The following is a 27,293-nucleotide window of genomic DNA, read 5'->3' as shown; positions in this document are numbered from 1 at the left end:
TGTAAACAAAAAAGGTGCGTATCGGAATGTACGGAATCCCAACTAAAAGCTGATTCTCACATTTATTGCGAGATTAGACGCCTGGGAACTGAGTGTTTTTTGGAGATTGAGAACCAAACTAAAAAAAACGCGTTCTACAACTACAATATCATAGAAATTCTCTCCTCAATCGTGAGAGTACGAATTTTTTAGACAAAAATAATCTGATAAGTAAATGTCTAAAATGAAGCGCCTTTGGGAGATTTCTTCTCAGTTTAATTGTTTGCCTCGAAAGAACATGTGGCAGAGCCTACAAAATCGGTTCGAATCTTGTCGAAATAAGGTGAGTTAATTCATAAAAAGTCAGTTAAGTGTGGACAAGTGACAATGTGTCGATTTAATCAATGAGGATTGCACTTCAAACCCGCATTTATCAATAAAATTCTGTTGAGTAAATACCACAACTCAAGTATATCTACAAAATTTTTCCTGCAATGCTTGCCGATAAGCAAATCTATTTTTCAATTTTTTAATTAACATAAATTGGGTTGTGGTGGGTCTGGTATACGACTATGGTAGAGCCCATTATGATATTTTATTTTGAAAAAAGGAACATGAAATCGTACGTCTTCGAATCGTCTTCAATCATTTTTTGTATAAGCCTAAAATCATAAAAACCGTTTACGATCAAATAATAACATTCTTATCACATAGAATGGTAATACAAAACTTAATTATTGTGCTTTTATCTCCCTGAGAGTTTTTCCAGAAAAATAGAGACGAACTAGGTTAATTTCTGTAAAATAATATTAAATTAGTAAATATTCTTTGACAGATTGCCGATGAAGCCGAAGAAAGTAGAAATCAATCCGGATCCTCTAGATATTCCAAAAATGCAGGAAAACAATGGAGAGGACCCTGGTACTTGGCAAGTGGCTTCCTCCTCTTCTGGGTCCTGATTTTCTTTGCAATTGTGGTGCCACTTTTCTACCGTCTTCCGAATGGTTTGACCATCGAGGATGCCCACAAGGGGGTCTTTATTGCCCAGCGGGCCCAGAAAGATCTCTGGAATCTGGACAAGATCGGACCCAAAGTAGTAGGAAGCGATGCCAATGAGAACCAAACTGTTGGTTACCTGCTGAGTGTGGTGGAAGAGATTCTGGACAACGCCCTGGACGATTACTTTGATATTGAAGTCGACTTACAAGAAGTTTCTGGATCGTACATCCATAGGACAATGATCAACATGTACCAAGGAGTTCAGAATATAGCCATTAGGTTGACCCCGAAGAACTCTACAAGTAATACTACCATCTTGATCAATGGCCACTTTGATTCTAAGCCAACAAGTCCATCTGCTGGAGACGATGGACAAATGGTTGTGGTTATCCTGGAGGTCCTGCGGGTGATGTCCTCAACCAGACAGACTTTCCGGCATCCAATTATATTTCTTTTAAACGGCGCCGAAGAGAATCCTCTGGAGGCCTCACATGGATTTATTACCCAGCACCCGTGGGCCAAGGACTGCAAGTAAGTTTATTTACGAATTAAATAAATATAACAATAGGCTGTTCTAATTTAATGAATTCGCTTTTAAGAGTTCTCATTAATTTGGATTCATCCGGTGGTGGCGGTCGGGAGATTCTCTTTCAAAGTGGTCCCAATCATCCATGGCTAGTAAAGGTAAAGTTTTCCTTTGAAATATTTGTATTTCTTTTATTTAACAAATATTTTCAGTATTATAAGGATAATGCTAAACATTATTTTGCCACCACCATGGCGGAAGAAATCTTCCAAACAGGCATCCTGCCTTCCGATACCGATTTTCATATATTTGTTACCCACGGAAATCTAATTGGTAACTAAAAAAATAATCTTCGGAGTAAAAACTATTAAGTAAACCCTTATTACAGGTCTGGATATTGCTCAGTGCATCAATGGTTATACTTACCATACAAAATATGATCGCTTTTCAAATATTCCTCGTGGCTCTACCCAAAATACAGGCGAAAACGTACTGGCTCTGGTAAGAGCCCTCGTTAATGCCACTGAGTTGAACGACCTTTCGGTAGGTTATTTCTTACTTAATATATAAACTGTTACACACCTTACAAGAAGCTTTAACTTTTATCTAGGCCCATGCATCAGGACATGCTGTCTTTTTTGATTTTCTAGGAATTTCTTTCATAAGCTATAACGAGAGCACAGGCGTTATCCTCAACTGTTGCGTAGCCTTGATAACCCTTATCCTGATTTTTATATCCATTTGGCGTATTGCATCTGTTAACTATATGTCCACTGGTTATGTTGCGAAACGGTTTTTCCTGATCCTGGTACTACAAATTGTAGCAGTTGTCCTGGGTTTTGGCTTTCCTCTGATAGTAGCTTATGTTTTGGACAAATATGGACTTCCGATGACTTATTTTAGCACTCCGCTTTTGATGATTGGCCTTTATGTGTGTCCAAGTCTCCTGGGATTGAGTTTGCCATCATACATCTATCTCCGACTCCAGAAGACAGTGAGTCCTTACTAAGTAGTTTTGTAAATGTTTAATTAATTATATTTTACAAAACAGGACAAAATTTCTTATGCCCAACAAATACAATTGGTTCTTCATGGACATGCCGCTGTTCTGGTGCTCCTAACAGTTGCAATGACCTCGTGTGATCTGAGAAGCACCTATGTGGTAACCTGGACCCTAATCTTTTATGTGATTCCTTTAATCCTAAATCTGCTAACTACTCTCCACGATCGTGCGTTCGCTTGGGCTGGATTGCATAAGATTTTTCAAATTATCCCCTTTGCCTACAATAGCTATTTGATATTCTGCTTTTTGGTGATTCTCACACCCATGATGGGTCGTTTCGGCAGGTAAGTTAATCGTACACTGTATCTCAGAAACCCTTCAACTTTCTCTTATTTTCTTATAGGTCAATTAATCCCGATTTGATTATTTCTGCACTGAACTCCTTGGGCACAATTATGGCATTAGGTTTCTTGGTAAGTACATGTGTATATTATTATGAAACTTATAAATAGTAAAATTCACATTTTCTTCAAAGATTCCCTTAATAAATATGTTCCGCAGACCTGGCCTTATTTTAATAGCTATTTTGGCAGTAAGCGGAGTCACTATTTATACGGCTACCTCCACACTAATTGGTTTTCCGTATCGTCCAGTGACCAATGTACAACGAGTGCCTTTCCTGGTGGGTTTTTTCGGAAAGTGGCATATTGTAACAATATTAACGTCATTCTTTTATTTCAGCATGTTCGTAGAACCTTCTACGAGTACGACGGCTCAGTGAGCAAGGACGACTCGGGTTATTTGTTCAACTTTCAGGATCGTCGCGGACCCAACCCCCTGAAGAACACCGAGATGAATATGACGGGACTGGTCTATGTCGCTTCCGACTGTGACAAGTATTTGATGTGCGGCTATCCCATGTACGATCACCGTTGGGTTAAGAATCGCCTTAACGCCCTATACCTGCCCCGATCGGAGCCAGTTGTGGTTCCCTACGATGTCAAACTGGAGCTACTGAACAGGACTATTCTGGAGAACAATGTTACGGTGCGGTTCGAATTCCGGGCCAACTGCACGGACCACTGCAGTGTGTTCATACAACACAATAAAGATGTGAACATTTCCAAATGGTCCTTCGAGCACACTTACATCGGCACCCAAGCTACGTACCATATATACTTTACTTATGGCAAGGACAATTCCCCACTGACCTTTTTCATAGAGTTTTCGGTAAGTCCGATTAATTCATATATAGTCTTAATAGTAATGTCATGATGGTGTTTTTCTTTTAGAAATCCAATGGAGACTTTAATGTTCCAATTTTTCACATTGGTCTAGCCGTACATTTCATTGGAAAGCCAGTCGATGAGACCAGTCAAAAGTTTATAGACTCGCTGCCTTCCTATGCTGCGCCAGTGGATTGGCCAACCTCCTATCAAGTTTATAATTATTAAGAGAATTACTACCTCAAAGCCATAATTTCAAAAAACAATTTTTTATAAATAAAACAAATAAACAAATATTTAATTAAAAATTAAATGTAATTAAAAAAAGATATGTACTATTATGCTTAGATAAAGCCTAAATGATTTGAATTGCGCGCCCACTCTACCATTTGGTATTAATTTAGTATGAGGTAACATTTAAATAAAGCTCTTTGGTCACACAACTTTCGGCATGATCGTGACTTATTTACGGAAAAAAGTTCATTGATATCAAGTGCCATTTCGGGTGTTTTCATCATTGCAAGTTGTTAAAAGTAAGTTTTTATGATAAAAAAAAATTAAAAGTGAATAACCATTACAATAAAATTAGCACATATGTTTTTGCAGCTTCGTGACCTATCCTAATGTAGCTAAGTTTTGGTTATCGCATGGGCTTTGCAAAAATACTTACATACATGCACATACATATATGTATCACAACAAATATTTATTTTCTTGCATACATATGTCCATATGTATAGCTCAATCAAAATTGTAACCAAAACAAAAATTGGTTGATTTGTACCATTTTTACCTCTATAATAGATACATATGACCAAAAAGATAGTAAAGAATTTTGACTAATAAATATACAAGTTAGTCCACAGTTATACACTTTTACAATAAACATACAATAATTAAAACTTTGCATTTTCTAGGAATTTTCAAAAAGGCCAATACCTGAAGAAACAAAAATGCCTGTAAGTAGCTGATAAATAAATCCCAATAGTTTTATTTACTGGGAAGCCCCTTTTTCCAAACAAAGCTAGTGTGACCAAGCTACATAAATTTAAAGAAAAATACATATGTATGTATGTAAAAATTCATTGTATGTTTAATTTTAGAGCCATCGAGTGGATAATTCGAGAAGTCAGTGGTATATAAGTAGCATCTTCCTTCTATTCTGGCTACTCCTGTTTCAAGCGGTAGTGGTGCCATTGTTCAACAGTCTGCCCAACGCCAAGACCCGGCATGAGTCTTCCAAGGGAGTATTCATCGCCCAAAGGGCTATGGAAAATCTCTATAACCTGACCAACATTGGTCCCAAAGTAGTTGGCAGCTTCAACAACGAGAACAAGACGGTCCAATATTTGCTTAATGAATTGGCTTTGATCAAGGAGCAGGTGCTGGATGATTACTTCGATATCGAGATCGACCATCAGCAGGTTTCAGGTTCCTATATTCACTGGACCATGGTAAACATGTACCAGGGAGTCCAGAACCTGGTCATTAAGCTCAGCCCAAAGAATTGCACAGGCGATGCGTACCTCCTGGTCAACAGCCACTTTGACTCCAAGCCGACGAGTCCATCGGCCGGAGGTGGTCAAATGATTGCCACTATCCTGGAAGTTCTGAGAGTGATGTCCACCACAAGGGAGCCATTTGAGAATCCAATTGTTTTTCTACTAAACGGAGCCGAGGAAAATCCCATGCAGGCTTCCCACGGCTTTGTTACCAAGCACAAATGGGCCAAGAAGTGCAAGTAAGACATAAATAAAATATCATAATTATATGACAACCTTCCTTCCTTATTAGAGTTTTTCTTAATCTAGACGGCTATGGTGGTGGAGGGCGCGTGCTACTTGCTCAAAGTAGTCCCGATCATGCCTGGCTGGTAGAGGTGAGCATGAAATATAATTTTTAAACTTTAATTTAAAGCCATTATACTATTTTTAGTATTACAAAAGTTATGTAAAACACCCGTTTGCCACAGTCATGGCTGAGGACATTTTGGAAGACTTCCCAGTGGATACCGACTTTAGTATTCTAACTAAATATATGCCAGGTATTTCATTATAGATTCATAACTTTTAGATACTCTTTTTCAAAAAGTTTATTTCTTAGGTCTTAATCTGGCCCAGAGCATCAACAGCTATACCTACCAAACCAAGTTGGATAGCTACAACATTATTTCATCGGATTCGCTCCAAAGCATTGGCGATGATGTACTTAGCTTGGTACGCGCCTTTGGCAATGCGAAGGAGTTGCAGGACATTGAGGTAGGAATCTCAAGTCTAATCTCCATTGGGAGTTTGATTTAAATGTTTCATTGCCAGGAGCATGCCGGTGGAACCCCTGTGTTCTTCGATTTTCTGGGACTGACCGTTGTCGGGTACTCGAAAGTTTGGCTTGTAAACTGGACCGTGGCAGGAGCTACCATTTTCCTTATTGTGCTATACCTGTTCAAAATATCGTGCATGTCTAATGTATCCATACGTGCAGTGATTGGATTCTTCGTACCAGTTCTAATACTCCAGATCTTCGCCTTTTATCTGGGCTGGATACTACCCATATGGGTGGCAAAAATCTTTGATAGTTGTGGCCGAAGCTTAACCTATTTCAGTTCCCCGTCGCTAATGTTTGGTCTATACGTGTGTCCCAGTCTCTTTGGACTTTGTTTACCCTCAATTATCGTTATGCCAATGTGTCGTGGGGTAAGGTTTTTGCATTTTTATCATCCTTAACTTTTTAAGAAATATATTCTTGTTAACCCAACAGCATGCTGTGTCCTATGCTCGAGTATTGCATCTTTTTATACTGAACCAAGCACTCATTCTGGCGTTCCTGACCATATATTTCACTTGCTCGGGCTACAAAAGTGCTTATGTTATCACCTGGACTCTCATCTTTTTCGATCTTCAACTGCTCATCAATTTGATCCTCCCAGATGTCCAATTCTCTTGGACGGGAGCCCTTTTGATATGTCACGGCTTTTCATTCTTTTATGTGACCTATTTGCAATACACTCTAATAAAGACAGTTACTCCTGTGATGGGACTACTGGGCAGGTAAGTTAAAAAACTATAATACGATATTGGTAATATATCGTTTATCTCATTTCAGAAGCGAAAATCCTGATCACTATATAGCACTAATCAATGCCATGGGAACTATCCTAGCAATGGGCTTCTTGGTAGGAATACTTGTGCTAAACTGTATTATTTTTATTAAATTAAAAATCCCTTTGCTGTTTAGATTCCTTTGGTCAATATGTTCCGTCGTCCTTTTGCAGTTTTATTTTATTTGTTGGTAATTTTCGTCCTTAGCATCATTTTAGCCTCCACACCTTTCGGTTTTCCGTATCGGCCAATAACAAACGTGCAACGAGTTCCTTACCTGGTTTGTACATTAAAGATACATTTTCTTCAAAAAGTATTTATGCCTCTTTATATTTTCAGCAAGTTCGACGTACCTTTTTCGACTACAACGGTACTATTAGCAAGGACGACTCGGGGTATTTGTTCAACTTCCAGGATCGTCACGGACACACTCCATTGGAAAGCACTGTAAACTTAAACGGGCTAGTGGGGATTTCTGAAGACTGTGAAAAGTTCATGATGTGTGGTCATCCACTTTTCGATCACCACTGGGTAAAGAACCGAATGGATCTGATGTGGCTGCCACGGGAGAAGCTAATCGATCCTCCCCGAGTGCCCGAGGTGGACCTTTTAAGCAAATTTGTCCACCCAGACAATAAAACCATTCATTACAAATTCAAGATAAATGTCACAGATCACACAAGCATTTTTATCCAACCTTACAAAAATGTAAACGTTAAAAATTGGACATTTCCGATGAAATACATCGAGCACCAACCTCCCTATCATATATACTTCTCATACGGCAACAACAATTCTCCTCTTTTCTTTTTCATAGATTTTAATGTAAGTGTATCAATGTTTGCAATATTTAAAAAACAAATAACTTATGATGTTTCCTTCACAGAAAAGCAACGGAGACTTTGAGGAGCCCCTGTTCGAAATGGGTGTATCAGGACACTTTATTGGCGATAAAGGAGACAAAATCAGCCAGGACTTTGCTAATTCCTTTCCCGACTTTGCCGCTACAATCCAGTGGCCCACTTCATATCAACAATTTATTTTCTAAGCTAAAGAATATCCGTCCATTAACTTCTTAAGAAGTCAAAATATTACAATTAATTCGTTAAAAGACTAAGAATTCGTTATAGAATACTCTATACTTTTTCGTTTAAACCTTTTCGGTTATATAATCAGCAAATCAAGAAACTTTATTGGCCCATTTATTAAAGTGCCATAAACAGATAAGAAATCAAATTCCGAGGTTTTTTGGACTATAAAAGAAGTGACCAATTGGTACTAACCATTTAGTCGGAGTCAAGCAGAACTAGCGCGTGCAGTGATTTAAAAATGGGTGACAAAGAAAGGGTACTAATTTCTACTCGAATATTAAAAACAAGAATTTCTCAATAAATGTAAGGTATTGTTTTTCAGTTGTTGGATGAGTTTTCTAGTGATGAAAGTGTCTCCTCCAATGGTCGGAGGAAGAGTCCTTGGTATTTCGGTATTGGTTTTCTTCTCTTCTGGCTTATTCTGTTTGTGGCCGTGGTGATGCCATTTTTCCATCACGTGCCCAATCCTAAGACTATGGAGGACTTCAACAAGGGTGAATTTATCGCCCAGCGAGCTATGGACAATCTCTATAACCTGGTCAAGATCGGTCCCAAAGTAGTTGGCAGCTTCAACAACGAGAACAAGACGGTCCAATATTTGCTTAATGAATTGGCTTTGATCAAGGAGCATGTTCTGGATGATTACTTCGATATCGAGATCGACCATCAGCAGGTTTCAGGTTCCTACATTCACTGGACTATGGTGAACATGTACCAGGGAGTCCAGAACCTGGTCATTAAGCTTAGCCCCAAGAATTGTACGAGCGATACGTACCTCCTGGTCAACAGCCACTTCGACTCCAAGCCGACGAGTCCATCTGCTGGTGACGCTGGACAAATGGTTTCTATTATCCTGGAAGTGCTGAGAGTAATGTCGACTACCAGGCAATCCTTTCAGCATCCAATCATCTTCCTGTTAAACGGAGCTGAGGAGAATCCTCTTCAGGCTTCGCACGGATTTGTTAGCCAGCACAAGTGGGCCAAGAACTGCAAGTGAGAGACGCCTATAAGTATTTAGTTTCGCGTACCTTAACCCCATGTCTCCGCAGAGTCTTCCTAAATCTGGAAGGAGGTGCTGGTGGCGGCAGAGAGCTTCTGTTCCAAACTGGACCCAATCATCCTTGGCTGGTAGAGGTAAGAGCCACAAAAACTGTTTCAGATAACTATGATGTGTAATTCCAATTACCTTTCAGGCCTACAAACAGAATGCCTTGCACCCGTTCGCCACAACGGTGGGTGAGGAAATATTCCAAACAGGTTCCATGCCATCGGACACGGACTTTGGAATCCTGGTCAAATATGGAAGTCTCATTGGCCTCGACTTGGCCCAAAATATAAATGGATTCACCTATCACACCAAGTACGATGGCTACGAGATAATTCCCGCCGATTCGGTCCAGAGTATGGGCGATAATATTCTTAGTTTTGTTCGAGCTTTGTCAAATGCCACCGAGTTGCGCGATACTGCTGCATATGCCTTAGGTCCTTCGGTATTCTTTGATGTCCTGGGACTCTACGTTGTCAGCTACACCGAGAGCACAGGCGTTATCCTTAATTATTCCGTAGCCGTAGCCACCATCATCCTAATCTTCGTATCTATATGCAGAATGTCGGGCATTTCCCAGGTATCCATTGGATATGTCCTGTGCTGGTTTACTCCGATTCTAGTGGTACAAGTTATTGCCTTTGTCCTGGGCATAGGTTTGCCCATAATAATAGCGTATTATTTTGATAAATGTGGTCTACCTTTAACCTATTTCACTACATCCGAGCTTATGTTTGGTCTCTATGTATGTCCTAGTCTCTTTGGACTATGTCTTCCCTCGTACATTTTTCTGAAGCTGCCAAATAATGTAAGTATAACTAATATTTTTTTAAAATAATAAGTGATTTATAAAGTTTATTTTTCAGCGTAAAGTTTCCTTCGGACAACAATTGCAATTGTTTTTACATTCTCAAGCTTTAATCCTCTCAGTTTTGGGAATTTGTTTGACTTTGTATGGTTTAAGGAGTACCTATGTGCTGACCTGGACTCTTGTTTTTTACGTCCTACCCCTGGTACTTAATCTGATCACCTCACTTCATGATCGCAGCTTAGCGTGGATTGGTTTCCTGTTAATTGGACAACTGGTTTCGTTTTTGTACAACACCTATTTGCAATATACACTTATAAAATGTATGATTGCCATGATGGGGCGGTTTGGAAGGTAATATAACCAATATTTTGTAAACAATTTGAAATTTATTGTATCTATTAACTTCAGATCAACCAATCCAGATCTATTTATGTCGGGTATTAATGCTTTGGGAACTGTGATGGCAATGGGGTTCTTGGTAAGTATTTCTTAGACCTCCAAACATGACATACTTATTTTGGTTTATTTAGATCCCCCTGGTCAATATATTCCGTCGTCCTGGATTAATCTTAGTCACTCTCTTAACTGTAATCGGTATTAGTATCTATGTCGCCACATGTACTCATTTGGGTTTTCCATATCGCGCCAAAACAAACGTAGAAAGAGTGCCGTACCTAGTAAGTATTACCTTTATAGATATCCCTAGAAAAGTTACAAATGCCTTCTCATTATCCAGCATGTCCGCAGAACTCTTTATGAATACGATGGCTCCATCAGCAAGGACGATTCCGGTTATTTATTTAACTTCCAGGATCGTCGTGGGCCAGCTCCTTTGCAGGGCACTTCTGTAAACTTAACCGGACTAGTTGGCATATCGGCGGACTGTGAGAAGTACATGATGTGCGGGTACCCACTGTACGATCATCGCTGGGTAAAGAATCGACTGAATGCAATGTGGCTGCCGCGGGAACAGCTCATTGATCCCCCAAGAGTGCCAGAGGTGGAACTTCTGAGCAAAGTCATCCAGGCCGACAAGCAAACCATACGCTACAAGTTCAGGATAAATGTCACAGACCACACAAGCATATTTATCCAGCCCTACGAGTACGTGAATGTAACCAATTGGACCTTCCCATTGGCCTACATCGACCAGCAAACTACCTACCATGTATATTTCTCACATGGTAGGGATAGTACACCTCTATCCTTCTTTATTGATTGCTTCGTAAGTGGTCTTCTAACAAAAATATTACCGAATATTAATCTAAATCAATTTACAGAAGAGCAATGGAGTTTTTAATGTTCCTCTTTTCCAAATGGGTGTTGCCGGGCACTTCATCGGCGACAAGGGAGACCAGATCAGCCAGGAGTTTGCCAAATCCTTCCCAGACTATGCCGTCTTGATTGAGTGGCCAACCTCGTACCAGCGATTCATTTACTAAACTGAAAGTGGTTCCCTATTTATACGACTTGATATACCGTCATTAAATTCAAATTATGACTTCAATAAAACAATTATTGTAAACAATCAATAAACAATTATTTATTGCTGTAAAGCATACACCTCTGGATCTGGTGATATGCCAGAACGTTCTTAAGTATCTGGATCGTGAAAAATGACTAATGAATATGCCGAACCAAAATTTATGGCTCATATATAGATTAATAGAAACCACTTGGCTATTAAGCTTCAATAATCAGTCAATTGAAATCCAATTAAACTCGTTGTTGTAAATAAGCTTCAGCACTCAACTTTAATTTACGAGAATTGGAGTTGAATAAATCAAAATCAAAGTTCCACAAATGTTAAAAGATAAATATATAACAATATTAATGTTTATCAATGCAATCATAATTTTCATATCGAAAAGATATGAGCTTTATTAGCATAAGTGTGTTTCACATTAAAAAACCATCAATAATGTTCTCGATAGTACCACACGTGTGCGTTCAGTGTGTTCTCATAAACTTTTATGATTTTAGACACTCCTTTGTACATATATGCCATGGCAACAACAATAGTAAGAATTCACAGACTTTTCTTATCGCCAAAGATTGATTAGAGATATGTTTATCATAATTTTGGCCAAATTGTTATGGGCCTTTTCGTAATCGTGCCGATTAAATTGCTTTGGAGGGGTAGGTCGGTTCAAAGTGGTAATGGAACTCGAATTGGTAACACGCCTAAAATCTTAATATCGCTGGTAAAGCCCATAAACAAGATTTACGATGAGAGCAGTTAGAAAATTGATAATTTAGAAACTTTCCATAGAATCGGTCCTGTTATAAAAGCAGTTGATACATTTTGGTCAAGACATTACCTCCCTGACTGCCATTGGACAAGCACTTAGGGAAGCTGGCAGAAAAATGGGCGACAAGGAAAAGCTGGTAAGGATATTATAGCCAAAAAAAAAGAGATTATAATAAGAAACATTTTGTATTCTTATAGATTTTAGATGAACCCGTTGAAGAGGGAGTCCATCATATAATCTCCAAGAAAAATGCTAAGCTTCAAAAAGGATACTTCCAGTTGCCTTGGTACTTTGCTGGCGGTGTTGTTCTGTTCTGGGCCCTGCTTTTTGTGTCGGTAGTAAAGCCTCTTTTCTACCGCCTGCCTGAGCCTCAGACCCTGGAGGATGCCCCCAATGGAGGCTTTATTGCCGAACGTGCCTACGCTAATTTGTACGAGTTCGGTGCCATCGGAACCAAGGTCGTGGGCAGTGACAACAACGAGATCAAGACAGTGGCGTTTCTTCTAAAGGAAATTAATCTGATCAAGGACAACCTGAACACAGATCTCTTTGAACTGGAAATCGATGTACAAAGAGCCTATGGGGCGTATGTGAAATGGAATCTGGTGAACATGTACCAGGGCATTCAGAACGTTGTCGTGAAACTAACACCTAAAGGTAGCACTAGCGAGAACTATGTCCTGGTGAATAGTCACTTTGACTCTCAGCCCACCAGTCCCTCCACTGGCGATGATGGTCACATGCTGGTCTCTTCCATGGAGGTCCTGCGAGTGATATCCTCCGGCAACGAGACCACCCAACACACCATTATCTTTTTATTTAATGGATCCGAGGAGAATTCTTTGCAAGCCTCTCATGCCTTCATCGCTCATCACAAATGGGCCAAAAACTGCAAGTAAGTTTTGGGTTTTTAATATATTTTTTAAAAATATTTTAAGTTGAATCGGTTTTGATTTATTTTAAGGTCTCTGATTAATCTGGATGCTGGTGGCAGTGGTGGTCGGGAAATTGTTTTTCAGACAGGGCCCAACAATCCCTGGCTTGTTGATGTAAGAATCATTTTTTTTTTGTGTTAAATCTGATTTTAAAAATATATTTTTTATATTTTATTTTATAGTTGTACCAGAAGAATGCCAAGCATTATTTCTCCACTGTCATGGCTGAGGAAATTTTCCAAGCTGGCTTAGTTCCCTCCTATACGGATTTTGCAATTTTTGTGGAATTCGGAAATCTTATTGGCAAGTATTTTAAAAGGATTTTATAGGGCTAAGTTTTTTAATATTATTACCTTAACAGGTCTGGATTTTGGCCAGATTCTCAATGGCTTTGTTTACCACACCAAATACGACAGTATTGATGTGATACCCCGAGGTGCCCTCCAGAACACTGGAGACAATCTTCTAAGTTTGGTGCGAGCTCTTTCAAATGCCCCAGAAATGAAAGACATGGAGGTAAGTTAATATTAAGATAATAGAGCTCTTTATCCATTAACCTTGTAAACAAAACAGTCAAACGAATCTGGAAATATGGTATTCTTTGATGTCCTCGGATTGTATTTAATCAAGTACTCAGAGGAGACTGGAGTGAAGCTAAACTATGCCGTGGCTGCTGCAACCATAATTCTTGTCTATGTGTCCTTGCTGCGCACTGCCTCCGTGTCTAAAGAGTCCAATGGAAAGATCTTTGGCTGGTTTATCCTAGTTCAAGTCCTCCAGGTTATTGCCTTTGTCCTGGCTCTGGCCTTGCCCTTTTTGATGGCCTATGGCCTGGACAAGTATGGTTACTCCCTCAGCTATTTCACAACCTCATCCCTCTTGGTTGGCCTGTATGTGTGCCCCAGTCTCATAGGTCTGGCTCTGCCCAGTTATATTTACCTCAAGTTCCAGACTTATGTAAGTTTTACCATAATCTATTATAGATAGGTTGTATATTAACTTTCCCCACCCTTTACAGGATAAAGTCTCCTATGCTCAGCATGTCCAGTTTGCCCTTCATGGCCATGGCATTGTCCTGGCCCTTCTTGTAGCTGCTTTGACCTACTATGGCGTACGAACCACGTACATTCTTACCTGGACTCTCATCTTCTATGTCGTTCCCTTGGCCCTTAACTTACTGAGCACCTTACACGATCGCGGCTTGTCCTGGACGGGAGTCCTGAAAACCTTCCAGTTGGCACCTTTCCTGTACAACAGCTACCTGTGCTTCACATTTATTATCATTTTCATCCCAATGATGGGCCGCTATGGAGTGTAAGTTTCTTTTTTTTTTAAACTAACTATTTAGTGATAAATATTTACAAAAATGTTAATTTCAGAGATACTAATCCTGACTATTATATCGGTGGATTGACTGCCTTTGGAGCCATATTTTCGATGGGTTTTCTGGTAAGATTACATTTAGATGGATTCTACTGTTGAAATTTTCAATATTTTACTTTTTTTAGATCATATTAATCCATGTCTCCCGTCGATCTGGCCTGGTACTTCTGGGACTTTTGGCCGTGACTGCTGCCTCAGTTTACGTTGCCACCTCCACTGATATTGGATTCCCCTACCGCCCCAAGACTAATGTCCAGCGAATTCCTTACTTGGTTAGTTGATAAACTTTTTTTATTTAAAAATTCGTAAATTAAACATCTTTTTAATGAATCTTTTTTAGCAAGTACGCCGCATTTTCTACGAGTACGATGGCACTGTGATCAAGGACGAGTCCGGCTACCTGTTCAACTTCCAGGATCGTCGTGGCAGCAAACCTCTAGTGGATGCTGGCGTTGATCTGACCGGCTTGGTTGGCATGGAGGAGGATTGTAAAAAGTACATGTTCTGTGGAGTACCACAATACGATCACCGTTGGGTCGAATCCATGGAGGTCAACAAGTGGTTGCCGCGAAAGAATCAAGTTTACACGCCAGCAGAGCCCTCCCTGGAACTGCTCAACCGGACTATATCGGAGGATGGGACAATACTGCGTTTGGAATTCAAACTTAACTGCACGGATCACACCAGCATCTTTATTCAGCCCGAGGAGGATGCTACCATCAGTGACTGGACCTTCCTCAAGGACTATATCACGTCGCAAACTCCTCCATATCACATTTACTTCTCGTACGGAATCGATAAGTCACCTCTGGTCTTTTTCATCGAAGTTAAGGTAAACGAGTCTTGAAACTTGTATAAATTACTTAGAAATGAATTGAAATTTATTTATTTACAGAAAACGGATGGTGACTTTAATGTTCCAGTTGTAAGAGTGGGCATTTCCGTGCAATTCATGGATAGTAAGGGCGATAAGGAGGCCCAAGTGTTCTCCGAACAGTTTCCTAAGTTTGGAGTGATTATCCAGTGGCCGGCTATTTATAAGAGATATATATATTAAGATTCAATTCGAAAATACAAAAATGTTATTTAAAAAAACCTAACAAATTAAATTCTACCAAAAACTTTACTTTTCCTTGAACCTTCTTTTTCTTCTAAGAAATTCTAACTAAACAAAAGATCATAAGAAATTTCATTAAAAAACATGACATCATCATGAACTTTGCATAGCATTAGCAATGGAAATTTCCCAAACCCACTGGGGCCAATATTAATTGGTTATTAATTGGCTTTTAATAAAATTCTGAAATTATCAAAGATAGGGTACTATCTGGGGGTTATTTCTATAACTTTGACAAGGTTTAATAATGAATCTTTTTAACTGTTTTATTGAATGAATCCTCTTTTATCTAGCCTTTAAAACTAAATTGTAAAATATGTTTTAGTTTGGGGAAAAGTTGAGTGAGGTCTTTATTTTTTTGTTGCAAAAACTGACCAATCAAAAATGAGTTAATTAACTCTTGAACGTTAAGTGAAGTACAATATAAAACTCGACCAGTTGTGGTGGGTCTCGTCACAAAAATCGTCACTTATCGCCAAAGATATTAGACTACTTGACACTATAAAGTTCAAATAAACGAGGGTAGTTTCATTATTTTCGAAACTCAAGTTTCCTTAATCCAAAAATTCTGTTTTCAAGAAGATTATTTCTTAAACCACTTTCGCTTTTATGGCATTACTTGTATAAAAGTGCGTAATCTAAATTATGCAAAAGTCTATACGTTAGGAACAAGCCGATTAAGGGGTTTTTCTTTTATGTATATTTCAAGATAATATATGTATGAAAGTAGCTGCATCATTGCACCTTGTATTATTGAAGTCTATAAAATATACATATATTTCGTATAATCGAAATGATTTGGGGAATATTCGTTATCGCTATATCATTGGTAACAATCATTAAGTTGCGGTGGGTCTGGAATCATAAAGATTTTCTATCGCCAATGAAAGGCGCTGAGAAATCAAACTCTCGAGAATAAGATCGATTATGATAAAGGTGTAATAAACGAAAATTTACCGCCCGAGTTGGTTAATGAGTTTTAATATTTTTGAAGTATAAAGCTAGTATCTAAGTGATATGACGAAAGTTATTCAAATAAGTAGTCCATTTGGGAAGTAACCCACGATTTTGTTTAGATTGTTTAGATTGTTTGTTGAAACCCTTAGATTAAAGATTTAAAATAGTTGATCTAAAGGATCTTACCTCGAAGACCCTTACCTCGAACACTCTAGAAACTTTTTTAAATTGCTCATGTTTTACCCAAAAAAATAATGACTAAGTAAAAACCTCGTACAACAGTCAGAAGAAGCTACCTTTTAAAATAGTCCTTAACCTTCAAGAAAATTAGGCTTTTATTGAAAAAGTCCTTAAACTGTTTTAGTTGGCACGTGTCGTTTCTAAAGTGAAAGCTACTTAGTTTTTATAATTCGGCACACCTCGTTATGTTTATGGAACATATTGGCCAATAAATCATTATCTAAATTACCAAGCACAAGCCCAATAATCAAATTTTAATTGATTCACTAAAAGTTTATTGGGATTCGTCAATTTTCGGGTATATAAAAGCTAAAGAAACTCGATGCCGATCAGTCCCAAAAGTGTAGAGGTCTCGAACTGTGCTACAGTCACTGAGCAGGACCATGACTGACAAGGAGAAACTTGTAAGGATTAAAGTCTTTAAACTCAAAAGTTAACAATAATAATAATCTAATATGACTTTCAGATAACAGCCGATTCCCTGGAATCTGCTCATGTTAAAAAGAAGCTAGGGATTACCAAGCTAATTCCAAGGCTTCCTTGGTTTGTGGCTGGCGGTTATGTCCTTTTCTGGGTCATGCTTTTCCTGGGCGTGGTAATACCCGTCTTCTACCGTCTACCAGAAGGCAAGACTCTCGAGGATGCCGGACAATCCGGAGTATTCATCGCCGAACGGGCCCAGAAGAACCTCTACGACTTTGACGCAATTGGCGTCAAGTTGCTCAGCAGTGACAACAATGAAAACAAAACCCATGACTTTGTCCTGAACGAGTTGAATAAGATTTTGGCAAACGTGGACGACAAACTTGTCACCATGGAGATAAGCTCCCAAGTTGGTAACGGCACCTTTATTCGTAACACCCAGCTCTATTTATACAACAACGTCCAAAATATCGCTGTGAAAGTAACGCCCGTGGGAAACACCAACGACAAATGGGTTCTGTATAACACTCATTCGGACTCAAAACCCACGAGCCCTTCGGCTGGTGATGCCGGCTTCATGGTCGTGATCGGTCTGGAGATATTGCGATTGATTACAACCCAAGATTTTGGCTTAACGACCACAATCATATTTTTATTCAACGGAGCCGAGGAGAATACGTTATTGGGATCTCATTGTTTCATCAGCCAACACGAATGGGCGGATAACTGCGCGTAAGATCTAAAATTTATATTTAAAATATTAACTATAAATAATGATAATTTCATTATTTTTTAGGGTCCTCGTTAATATGGACGCTGCCGGTAGTGGTAGTAAGGAAATTCTTTTCCAATCCGGACCAACAGACCCAAAGTTGGCTCAGGTAAGTTAACCTATCAGATGGATATATTTTTTATTAAATATTACGATATAATTCACAGTTGTATAAGAAATTCGTGCCCCGTCCATTTGCCACTGCCTTGGCCGAGGAAATTTACCAGACAGGCTTAGTCCCCTCAGATACGGATTTCTCCATTTTCACAGCCGTCAAAAAAGATCTAGTTGGTAAGTTAATTAAAACTGAAAGTCTTCAAGATTATCTTTAATGTTTTTACTATTTTAAACAGGTTATGATATTGGACAATGCGTAAATGGCTATATATATCACACAAAGTACGATCGTTATGATATTATCCCTCGGGGTTCTATTCAAAGTACTGGTGAAAATGCTTTGGCTTTAGTTGTCGGTCTGGCCACTCAGGATTGGACGGAAAGTAGTGTAAGTACTTAGAAATAATTGGAAAACTTTTGAGGAAATTGTCATAACCCACTCTCTTCTATAGGAGACTGGAACCGCTGTGTTCTTTGACTTCCTGGGTCTCTTCATGATCTCCTACTCGAACACCGTTGCCGTAAAACTAAACTACGCCGTGGCTGCCGTGACCATTGTCCTGGTGTATCTTTCCCTGCTGCGGATTGCATCTGTTGCCAAAACCACCTCTGAACATGTGATCACTTGGTTCGTCCTGATCTTTGTCGTTCAGGTTGTTGCCTTAGTTCTGGGCGTGGGTCTTCCCATAATTGTGGCTTACGTGTTTGACAAGTACGGACTTACTCTGACATACTACAGCACTCCGATCTTGTCCCTGGGTCTCTATGTATGCCCCTGCCTGGTGGGATTGGCTCTGCCCAGTGTCATTTACCTCAAGCTGCAAAAGAATGTAAGTATCCTGGACATATAGAGGATATCATTTTAAGATCTAATTGTATTATAAACAGGAGAACCTCACCTATGTCCAACAACTACAAATGGCTCTCCATGGTCATGCCGTTGTCCTGTCGATCCTGAGCATTGCCCTGAACTATTATGGACTCCGAACCACCTATGTCTTCACCTGGACTCTGATTTTCTACGACGTTCCCTTGGTCCTGAACTTGATCAGCACTTTGCATGATCGCGGCTGGTCGTGGACTTTTGTTCTGAAGGTGTTCCAAGTGATTCCTTTCATGTACAACAGCTATCTGTTCTATATTCTGATTGTTATCCTCACACCAATGATGGGACGCTTTGGACAGTAAGTTTTAAATGAACTATGTTTTATTTAGGTCTAAACTTTTTTTTGTTTTTTTAGGAACACCAACCCCGATCTGATTATTTCGGCCTTGGCTGCTCTGGGTACTGTTCTATCCATGGGCTTCTTGGTAGGTTTAATCATTCCTATTAAGACTTGAAGTTTCTTAAATATTTAAATTCCCATTTATAGATCGTACTCATTAACATGTCCCGTCGCTCTGGCATTATTTTGGTGGCTTTGGTAGCCATTAGTGCGGCTACTATTTACGTGGCCAGTTCCACGGAGATTGGTTTCCCTTACCGACCCAAAACTAATGTCCAACGTCTTTATTACTTGGTAAGTATATATATTACAACTATATTCATTTATATAACAGACAACTGATTGACGACCACCTTATTCAGCAAGTGCACCGTGTATTCTACGAGTTCGATGGCACAGTCAGCAAGAACGAGTCTGGATACCTGATGAGCTTCCAGGATCGCCGTGGCAGTAGTCCCCTCATAAAAGCTGGTGTGGTTCTCAGCAAACTGACCAGTCTGTCCTCTGACTGCAGCAATTATCCTGCTTGCGGAATGCCGATTTGCGATTGGCGCTATTGGAAATTTTACCAGAACCTGACTTGGATACCTCGAGATAACCCCATTGAAACCATTTCCACTCCACCACTGGTGCTGTTGAACCGAACTATTGTGGATGATGGCAAAACCCTGCGACTGGTGTTCAGAATCTTCGTCACGGATCATTCTACCTTAGTCATTCAGCCCCTGACAGATGTTACCATTACCAGCTGGTCATTATTAGATAGCTTCAGGGACGTTACTCCGCCATACATTGTTTTCTACTCATATGGATTGAAGGTCGAGTACATTGACATCACCATTGAGTTAACGGTAAGACAATCTTGCATATTTTTTAAATTTATATTATTTTAATTCCTATTTTGTTCCAGAAACCTGATTTTGATTATGCGATGCCCTCAGTTATTGTAGGAGTTGGGCGACAGTTTATGAATTCTGCCGGAGATGCAGAGGCGCAAGCTTTTCTAAAATCATTGCCCAACTTCACGGCTCCAGTCCAATGGCCAGCGGATTATCACCAATATATTTTCTAAACTTTTCATTAAAATACCAAAAATAAACTTCATTTTTAAAAATTAAATACCTCATTTTTTTTACCGCCAATTGTTTTGGTATTTTGTTCCAGGCCATGGAACTAGTTCGTATTCAAAACAGCTGATTAAAGAATCATTTCTTTTCGTTTGTTTACATATTGTACCAACCATATTGTTGGTTTAGTAAAAACATATCCCGCCATGTCCGATTCATCACTAAAGCCACCTACCAGCAATGCACCACTCCGACCGCCACAGGTAACTGCACTCGCCTCCTCTGGCGGACTTCAGCTTCCCCAAACAGCTCAGCAGAAGTTAAATACCAGCGCCTCCTCCTCCGCTTCTGGATCCGCCACCGGAAATCCTCGCAACAAGTGTGCCCTGAAGCCGGGCTACTCGCTTATGAACTGGATTCGGTTGTGCAATTCTGGAGCCGATCTCTCTGGCACTGGCGGACGTGTTGTACCCGTAACGAAGACTGAACTGGCCCTGCACAACAAGGTCAACGATGCCTGGATGGCTATACGCGGTCGGGTGTTCAATGTCACCCGGTACATGGACTTTCATCCTGGTGGTGTAGACGAGCTAATGCGTGGTGTTGGTCGCGATGCCACCAAGCTATTCGACGAGGTGCACGCCTGGGTCAACTATCCGCAGCTGCTGGGGAAATGCTACATAGGGCCACTAAAGGAGAATCCTATGAAAGTCTCCAAGGATACCGATAATTTTTCATTGCCATCTCCAATCACAAAACCCACAGAGATTGTTCCCCGATTCGATTGGATTCAGAAAAGTAGCGATCTAACCCTAATCTTCTACACCAGAAGCTTTGCCAATCCTGGATTGTTGCTGCGGAGAAAAGCTACCCAAGAGCTAGTGGTGCGGATTCTGGTGGAACAAAAATGGCATGTTTTTGACTTTCAGCTCACAAACAAGGTGGAGTGGCCTCCTAAAGCTGTGAAAATTGGCGCGGAAACGGGGAAAATAGAGATAGTTTTAGGAAAAGAAGAATCAGCTCCATGGACCACATATGGCAGTCACACATCCAGCAAGCTGGACTCCCCAACCATGGAGGAGGAATCCTATGAATATGAAGTCACTAACACTAAAGAACTCAATCATGATTCCTTCGAACTGAGCCTTCAAAGTGTTCAGCGGGAAATGCTAATGGTCCTTCCAGTGGGATTCCATGTATCTCTGGAGGCACCTTTGGACGGAGAAGTAGTACAAAGAAGCTATACACCTGTGGATAGCTCGCTCCTGGCCCTTGAAACAAACCCATCTCAGGGCTTACACTTTTTAATCAAACGCTACCTAAATGGACCCATGTCTAGTCACTTGCACAAGTTGCAAGTGGGCTCTCGAGTCCAGCTTACTCCCCCTCGAGGGTGTTTCCAGCTCTCCGAGCTCACTGGTCATCGAAACATTCTACTCTTGGCAGCTGGCAGTGGTCTAACGCCTATTTTAAGCCTCATTCAGCCAATTCTGAAAAGGAATACGAATCGCATGTGAGTTTTAATTGAATTTTTTTGTGATTTTTAAACTAAAAGTTAAATAATCTTCTAGCGAAAGCCTGCATTTGTTTTATTTCAACAAAACCAAGGAGGACATTTGGTTGAGAGAGAAACTTGAGGATCTTCACTCGCAGGACGAGAGATTCAGTTGCCAACACTTCCTTTCGCAAGACGAGGATCAACCTCAACGAATCACCACCGAGCTCTTGGCTCCCTTGTTCAAGGAGAAGCAGCCCGACCGATGTACTTATGTGGCGATATGTGGACCAAGTGGCTTTAACACAGCTGCTGAGGATATTCTAGCCCAGCTGAATGTGAAACCCAACCAGATCCATGTATTCCGCGGCTAACAAGAGGACTCGACCATTTTTTATGCAATCTTCTTCAGTTTTATTTACTCTATGTAGCAAATGACTTCGACTTTTGTTATTTTTTATTGTTTTTTTTATACATGTTTTTCGTTTTTAATAATTTAATAAGTTTAACAAATACTAGAAAATTGTTGGATTTGTTTTCGTTTACTTGTTTAACAGACTCCATCGTCAAAATCGCCTCAAATCTCTCACACACATTTTTCGCTTATTTAAATGTAATTTATAGACAACCGAAAAGTAGCCAAGTGGAGGGCAGCAATACAAAAAAATAAATAGAAACAGCTGAATAGGTAGGGTATATAAAGTATATATGTATATAGGATGTTAATAGCTGGTTTAATTATTCGCGCCAGAATCTGCTGCCGATTACCCTGGGGTTGGGAGCATCGAGTACACTGTGGCGACATAAAAAAATTTGACTGGTTGTGTCCCCAGAAATCAATTAAGTAGACATCCGTGAGTGTGATTTGTAGTGGTGGATTCTGTGTTTTATGAATGTGGATGCGGGTGTTCTGCAACTCCAAGTCTAGTCTTAATAGGAGCGGATTGCCGGCGGCACCGTCGACACCTCCTGGTCCAACGTCGAGTCGATAACAGGTCTATAGTCCAACGAAATGTCGCCGTTGTCGTTGCAGACCCAGGAAAGTGTGTGCTTGCGCCAGTGCTTGTCCATGGGTTTCGGTGTCTGTCCCTCAATCGGTTTGCTGTAATCCTGTATTAAAAATATTATAATTTAATATTATTTAAAAATTTTCTATAATTAAACTTACATATTCATCCTCGCGTGTCTTGAAGTCCTCACGAGCGTGAGCACCACGCGACTCCTTGCGTGCCTCAGCACCCACAATAGTCATCTGGGCATTGGCCAGCAAGTTTTGCAGCTCCAGGGTTTCCACCAGGTCCGAGTTCCAAATAAGCGACCTAATCGAAGCAGTATTTAGTAAACTCCTATTATCTTTAGATAGTATTACTCACTTGTCGATGACCTTGATGTCCTTGAATTGCTTGTAGATTTCCTGCATCTTGCTGACACCCTCCTTCAGGATGGGACCATCGCGGAACACAGCGGCATGATGCTGCATGGTCCTCTGCATCTTCAGGCGCAGATCGGCGGTGGTGATGCTTCCGTTGGCGTGACGGAGCTTGTCCAGATTGGCCACCGAGGCCTCACCGGCGTTGTCCTTCAGCGTGGGCGCTGGAACACCCGGCTTATTCTCCTCGGCGATAGTCTTGGCACAGGCACGTCCGAACACCACCAGATCCAGCAGAGAGTTAGCTCCCAAACGGTTAGCACCGTGCACGGAGCTGGAGGCGGACTCACCGGCAGCATACAGTCCCGGTACGATCACATCCTTGCCCTCCTTGTCGATGGTGATGACCTGGCCGCGGTAGTTGGTCGGAATACCACCCATGTTGTAGTGCACTGTTGGCAGGACAGGAATTGGCTCGCGGGTCACGTCCACGCCGGCAAAGATCATTGCAGTCTCCGAGATACCAGGCAAACGCTCAGCCAGCTGCTTGGGAGGCAGATGGTGCAGCTGCAGGAACACGTGGTCCTTTTCGGGTCCAACGCCACGGCCCTCCATGATTTCAATGGTCATGGAACGGGAGACGACGTCACGAGAGGCAAGATCCTTGGCCACCGGGGCATAGCGCTCCATGAAGCGCTCGCCGTTACCGTTGATGAGGTAGCCACCCTCTCCACGGCAGCCCTCAGTGATGAGACAGCCGGCGCCGTAGATTCCAGTCGGGTGGAACTGCACGAACTCCAGATCCTGGGAGGGCAGACCCTGGCGGGCAACCATGGCGGTACCGTCGCCAGTACAAGTGTGCGCCGAGGTGCAGGAGAAGAAGGCGCGACCGTAACCACCAGTGGCAACGACGGTGTTCTTGGCGCGGAATCGGTGCAGCGAGCCATCCTCCAGATTAAGAGCCAGCACTCCACGGCACTCGCCCTCCTCAAAGATCAGATCCAGGGCGAAGTACTCCACAAAGTAGTTGCAGTCGTAGCTGAGGGACTGACCGTAGAGAGTATGCAGCAGGGAGTGACCGGTACGATCGGCCACCGCACAGCATCGATGGGCCTGGCCGCCCTTGCCGAACTTCAAGCTCTGGCCGCCGAACGCACGCTGGTAGATCTTGCCGTCTTGGGTGCGGGAAAAGGGCATTCCGTAGTTCTCCAGTTCGATGACAGCCTTGGGTGCCTCGCGTGTCATGTAGTGAATAGCGTCCTGGTCGCCCAACCAATCGGATCCCTTAACCGTGTCGTACATATGCCACTTCCAGTCATCCTCCTCCATGTTTCCCAGCGCCGCATTGATACCGCCCTGGGCGGCGATGGTGTGCGATCTCGTGGGAAACAGCTTGGTGATCACCGCAGTGCGGAATCCCTCGGCCACCAGGCCGAAGGCAGCGCGCAGTCCAGCTCCACCAGCACCCACAACAATGGCATCATAGGCATGATCCACCACGGGGTACTGTTTCGAAATCTTGTCGGGATTGGCGGCTGATGCCTGCTGACGGCCATGTGTGATGTGGTAGCTGCGCTGCGCTCCGATGGCAGCAGCGCGTTGCTGTAATAGACATGGAAAGTAAACAGAAATTAGCAATAGTTGGATGTGATTATCTTAATAGCCCACCCGTTGGGGTTATTTTTTATAATGTAGTGACTATATAGTCACTCGAGAGCCTGGCTTGCCAATAAAGTCATCAAAATCGTTGTTTTTGCTTGTCATGCCGCCATAATTCACAAGTATTTGTGACAATAATTACGTAAAACTGGCTGTGGCGGGTTATTTAGGAGGTTCCCGCCCCATCCGATAGTGAGAATTTATTAAGAAAATATTGGAGAAAGTTTAAAAAAATAGTTGTTTTATGTAATACACAAATGGAGGATTTTAGTGGACTTATTTTGGTTATTAATGCTATCTGGAGAAGCTCATGGCAGTTATCTTATCACCCCATACCAAAGGAAACAATACAGAGTAGTATTAGTTCCATTTAGCCACCCCCTTAGTTAACACAAGGGTTTAAGATTTAGTGAGAAGAACTAGAAGAGTACATCGGATGACGTAGACAATGAGAACTGCTAGAAGACAGACAATAAGAGCGACTTGCAGAAGCTTCTCCTCCATGAAGAGATAAGACAGCTTATGTAATAAACAAATTAAATAATTGTAGCTACTCTCCCAAAAAAAAGGGGCAAAGGAAGGAGGAGTGGTCAGCTCAATTGTATAATCAGCTGTTAGTTGTTAGCTGGCCGACGTGCCTCCCAATCTCTCTCTCCCGCTCGCCTCCGCTCTCGTGGTGGCAGTGGCCGTATAGTAGTGCCCCGCTTGAGCGGAACTTGTTGCGCTTATCAAGGCGTGTCTCCGGGCCGAAAGCCGCCCTCCACTTAAATGCAATTGCAATTAATGATCTTGAATTTGTGGCACGCACATCCAGTGGCACGAACCCGCAAATGGGCAGCGGTGGCGGGGGCGAGGCATCAGCATAACATAACCTCTTCGGTCGCAGGTGCACCAACTTTTTTTGGGCATCGAAATCCTTAAAAGTAGACACAATGCATGGATGACGGAGTTACTAACTCCCTCGTCAGGCACACGTCAAAAGGGGGCCACCAAAAATCACCTGGCCAACACAGCCTGAGCAAATTACATAACACGAGTGCAGGCGTCAGTGTTTTGGCCAATTTCTGAGGTAGTTTGTTTTCGCCAAATAAGTCTCAACAGACCCTCTGCTGCCGGTTGTATAATCACCAATCGAACGACTAGAGGACAAGATGTGGAGACGATGTTTTTCCCGGCTGTACCTACCATGGAGGCGACTGCATTTTTGGCCAAAATCGATGGCACACGCATGATTCCGGACATTGTGACTGACGGCTAGGGTTGGCGGTGTTTCTGCTGCGGTTTCTGCAAGAAATGATGCAGATTTTGGTTACGCGTGTATTTAAAAAAAGGGGTGAATGTATAAAATAATAACTATTTGTGTCGGTGTCTATGTGATCGAAAGGAAAAGTTTACAATTTTTCAAATGTTGTCTGTGAACGGCCGCTCGTCGGTCTGCGGTTCAGCTCGTGAGCGGAGCGGTGTGTCAAAACTAGTTCGCCCGATCACATTAGGACAAGCTATAATACTTTATTTTAAAAAGATAAATTTTCAACTAAAAAGTATAAAAAACTAAGAAAACTATTACAGGCTTTATTATTTATGTAAATTAATTCATATCGATATACAATTTTAAAAATAAGTTTAAGTAAATAAGTAAAAAGCACAGCAAAGTAACACAACATAGGGCTATCGGAATAAATATAATTCAAACTCGCTTTTGCATTGGAAAATTTATAAAAAAGAGAAAGCTTAAATAAGCTTATAAACGATCTTGGGCACTTGAGGGTTAAGGAACTGGGAAATGATTCAATGAACCTGAACTGTTTACCTTGAAGGTGTGCCCAGATTGAACAAAGACTACAATCACTTTCTTATCCACAACAGCTGATTTATTGTTTATTTTTGTGGGTGGGTACAAAACTTTTTGTTTTTAAATGCATATTTATAATTAAAATAAGAGAGAACGATTACTTTGACTTTACGAAATACATTATTTGAGATTCTCTGGATGAGATTGCTTATTTTCCACAACGTTGACCAAACTCCTCAGGTGTGAGGTCAGCCAAATGATTGATTGCCATTTTAAATGTCACCTCTCCCTTTTCGAATCTACGATTGTGTTCCTCGATTCTAGCTTTAGCCTTTTCGTATAATCCACGGCGATTAAGGTCCTCCTCAGCCTCATAGTTCTTGTTGAACTTTGCCTGCAAACATTATTGCGTCGTAGAGCAAAATGCAAATAGACTTATCTTAATTTGCAAACCTTATACTCGGCCCACTCCTCATCAGTTACAAGAGACATGTTGGCACGTTTGTTTCCAGAAAATGACTAAATTTTGTTTCAATACTGAAGGTTTTATCACTGATTTTATACGGGACTGAGTCACAAAATAATAAATGAAACAAAGAAATGGAGAACAGATGTTCAGGGTTGCCATCTAGCGAAAATTTATGCAAAACAACAGGTCCAACCAGCTATAAAGATTTGAATTTAAAAAAAATCCATTTTTTAAATAAACAT

The 27,293-nt window shown here is 41.1% G+C and overlaps 8 protein-coding genes across 9 annotated transcripts; 6 read left to right on the top strand and 2 right to left on the bottom strand.

The window, feature by feature from the left end:
- The first annotated feature begins 124 nt into the window (after positions 1-124).
- LOC108131468 (putative endoplasmic reticulum metallopeptidase 1-A) lies at positions 125-3,971 on the top strand. Its single transcript, XM_017250347.3, has 11 exons — positions 125-322; positions 815-1,509; positions 1,578-1,662; positions 1,717-1,837; positions 1,893-2,047; positions 2,115-2,498; positions 2,556-2,851; positions 2,911-2,980; positions 3,043-3,189; positions 3,249-3,737; positions 3,800-3,971. Exons 1-11 carry the CDS (start codon positions 215-217, stop codon positions 3,959-3,961), a joined length of 2,712 nt encoding a protein of 903 aa, XP_017105836.3. The 5' UTR covers positions 125-214; the 3' UTR covers positions 3,962-3,971.
- Positions 3,972-4,168: 197 nt separating this feature from the next.
- Positions 4,169-8,104, top strand: LOC108131452 (endoplasmic reticulum metallopeptidase 1-like). 2 transcript variants are annotated; one of them, XM_017250331.3, is made up of 12 exons: positions 4,169-4,266; positions 4,651-4,692; positions 4,837-5,474; positions 5,528-5,612; positions 5,669-5,777; positions 5,837-5,991; positions 6,049-6,426; positions 6,491-6,780; positions 6,836-6,905; positions 6,968-7,111; positions 7,171-7,656; positions 7,718-8,104. In XM_017250331.3, the coding sequence occupies exons 2-12, from the start codon at positions 4,687-4,689 to the stop codon at positions 7,877-7,879; spliced, it is 2,523 nt and encodes an 840-aa protein (XP_017105820.2). In that variant the 5' UTR covers positions 4,169-4,266; positions 4,651-4,686; the 3' UTR covers positions 7,880-8,104. The 2 variants fall into 2 exon arrangements, with proteins under 2 accessions (XP_017105820.2, XP_070134638.1); XM_070278537.1 differs by lacking the exon at positions 4,169-4,266 and adding an exon at positions 4,425-4,587.
- LOC108131496 (endoplasmic reticulum metallopeptidase 1-like) lies at positions 8,055-11,285 on the top strand. The gene is made up of 9 exons (XM_017250395.3): positions 8,055-8,178; positions 8,245-8,915; positions 8,972-9,056; positions 9,116-9,775; positions 9,834-10,129; positions 10,187-10,256; positions 10,309-10,455; positions 10,515-11,003; positions 11,059-11,285. Exons 1-9 carry the CDS (start codon positions 8,161-8,163, stop codon positions 11,218-11,220), a joined length of 2,598 nt encoding a protein of 865 aa, XP_017105884.2. The 5' UTR covers positions 8,055-8,160; the 3' UTR covers positions 11,221-11,285.
- Positions 11,286-12,113: 828 nt separating this feature from the next.
- Positions 12,114-15,405, top strand: LOC108131533 (endoplasmic reticulum metallopeptidase 1-like). Its single transcript, XM_043210885.2, has 11 exons — positions 12,114-12,166; positions 12,228-12,925; positions 12,995-13,079; positions 13,148-13,268; positions 13,327-13,481; positions 13,539-13,922; positions 13,984-14,279; positions 14,345-14,414; positions 14,474-14,620; positions 14,689-15,180; positions 15,244-15,405. Exons 1-11 carry the CDS (start codon positions 12,146-12,148, stop codon positions 15,403-15,405), a joined length of 2,631 nt encoding a protein of 876 aa, XP_043066820.1. The 5' UTR covers positions 12,114-12,145.
- A 1,815-nt stretch (positions 15,406-17,220) lies between these two features.
- Positions 17,221-20,319, top strand: LOC108131430 (endoplasmic reticulum metallopeptidase 1-like). The gene is made up of 10 exons (XM_017250300.3): positions 17,221-17,817; positions 17,882-17,966; positions 18,025-18,148; positions 18,211-18,362; positions 18,427-18,804; positions 18,863-19,158; positions 19,216-19,285; positions 19,348-19,494; positions 19,563-20,051; positions 20,111-20,319. The coding sequence occupies exons 1-10, from the start codon at positions 17,240-17,242 to the stop codon at positions 20,270-20,272; spliced, it is 2,481 nt and encodes an 826-aa protein (XP_017105789.2). The 5' UTR covers positions 17,221-17,239; the 3' UTR covers positions 20,273-20,319.
- Positions 20,320-20,417: 98 nt separating this feature from the next.
- LOC108131550 (cytochrome b5 reductase 4) lies at positions 20,418-22,699 on the top strand. Its single transcript, XM_017250456.3, has 2 exons — positions 20,418-21,780; positions 21,839-22,699. The coding sequence occupies exons 1-2, from the start codon at positions 20,474-20,476 to the stop codon at positions 22,134-22,136; spliced, it is 1,605 nt and encodes a 534-aa protein (XP_017105945.2). The 5' UTR covers positions 20,418-20,473; the 3' UTR covers positions 22,137-22,699.
- SdhA (succinate dehydrogenase, subunit A (flavoprotein)) lies at positions 22,452-26,310 on the bottom strand. The gene is made up of 5 exons (XM_017250455.3): positions 26,186-26,310; positions 25,976-26,074; positions 23,136-24,733; positions 22,931-23,081; positions 22,452-22,872 (listed from the first exon to the last, which is right to left on the bottom strand). Exons 2-5 carry the CDS (start codon positions 26,030-26,032, stop codon positions 22,693-22,695), a joined length of 1,986 nt encoding a protein of 661 aa, XP_017105944.1. The 5' UTR covers positions 26,033-26,074; positions 26,186-26,310; the 3' UTR covers positions 22,452-22,692.
- A 329-nt stretch (positions 26,311-26,639) lies between these two features.
- Positions 26,640-27,194, bottom strand: cer (crammer). The gene is made up of 2 exons (XM_017250457.3): positions 27,036-27,194; positions 26,640-26,976 (listed from the first exon to the last, which is right to left on the bottom strand). The coding sequence occupies exons 1-2, from the start codon at positions 27,072-27,074 to the stop codon at positions 26,791-26,793; spliced, it is 225 nt and encodes a 74-aa protein (XP_017105946.1). The 5' UTR covers positions 27,075-27,194; the 3' UTR covers positions 26,640-26,790.
- Positions 27,195-27,293: the final 99 nt, after the last annotated feature.

Source organism: Drosophila bipectinata, chromosome 2R (assembly GCF_030179905.1).
Source record: "Drosophila bipectinata strain 14024-0381.07 chromosome 2R, DbipHiC1v2, whole genome shotgun sequence".
NCBI classification, from domain to species: Eukaryota; Metazoa; Arthropoda; class Insecta; order Diptera; family Drosophilidae; genus Drosophila; species Drosophila bipectinata.
Note: the sequence above shows the minus strand (reverse complement) of the source record. Positions and strands in the feature narration are given on the sequence as shown.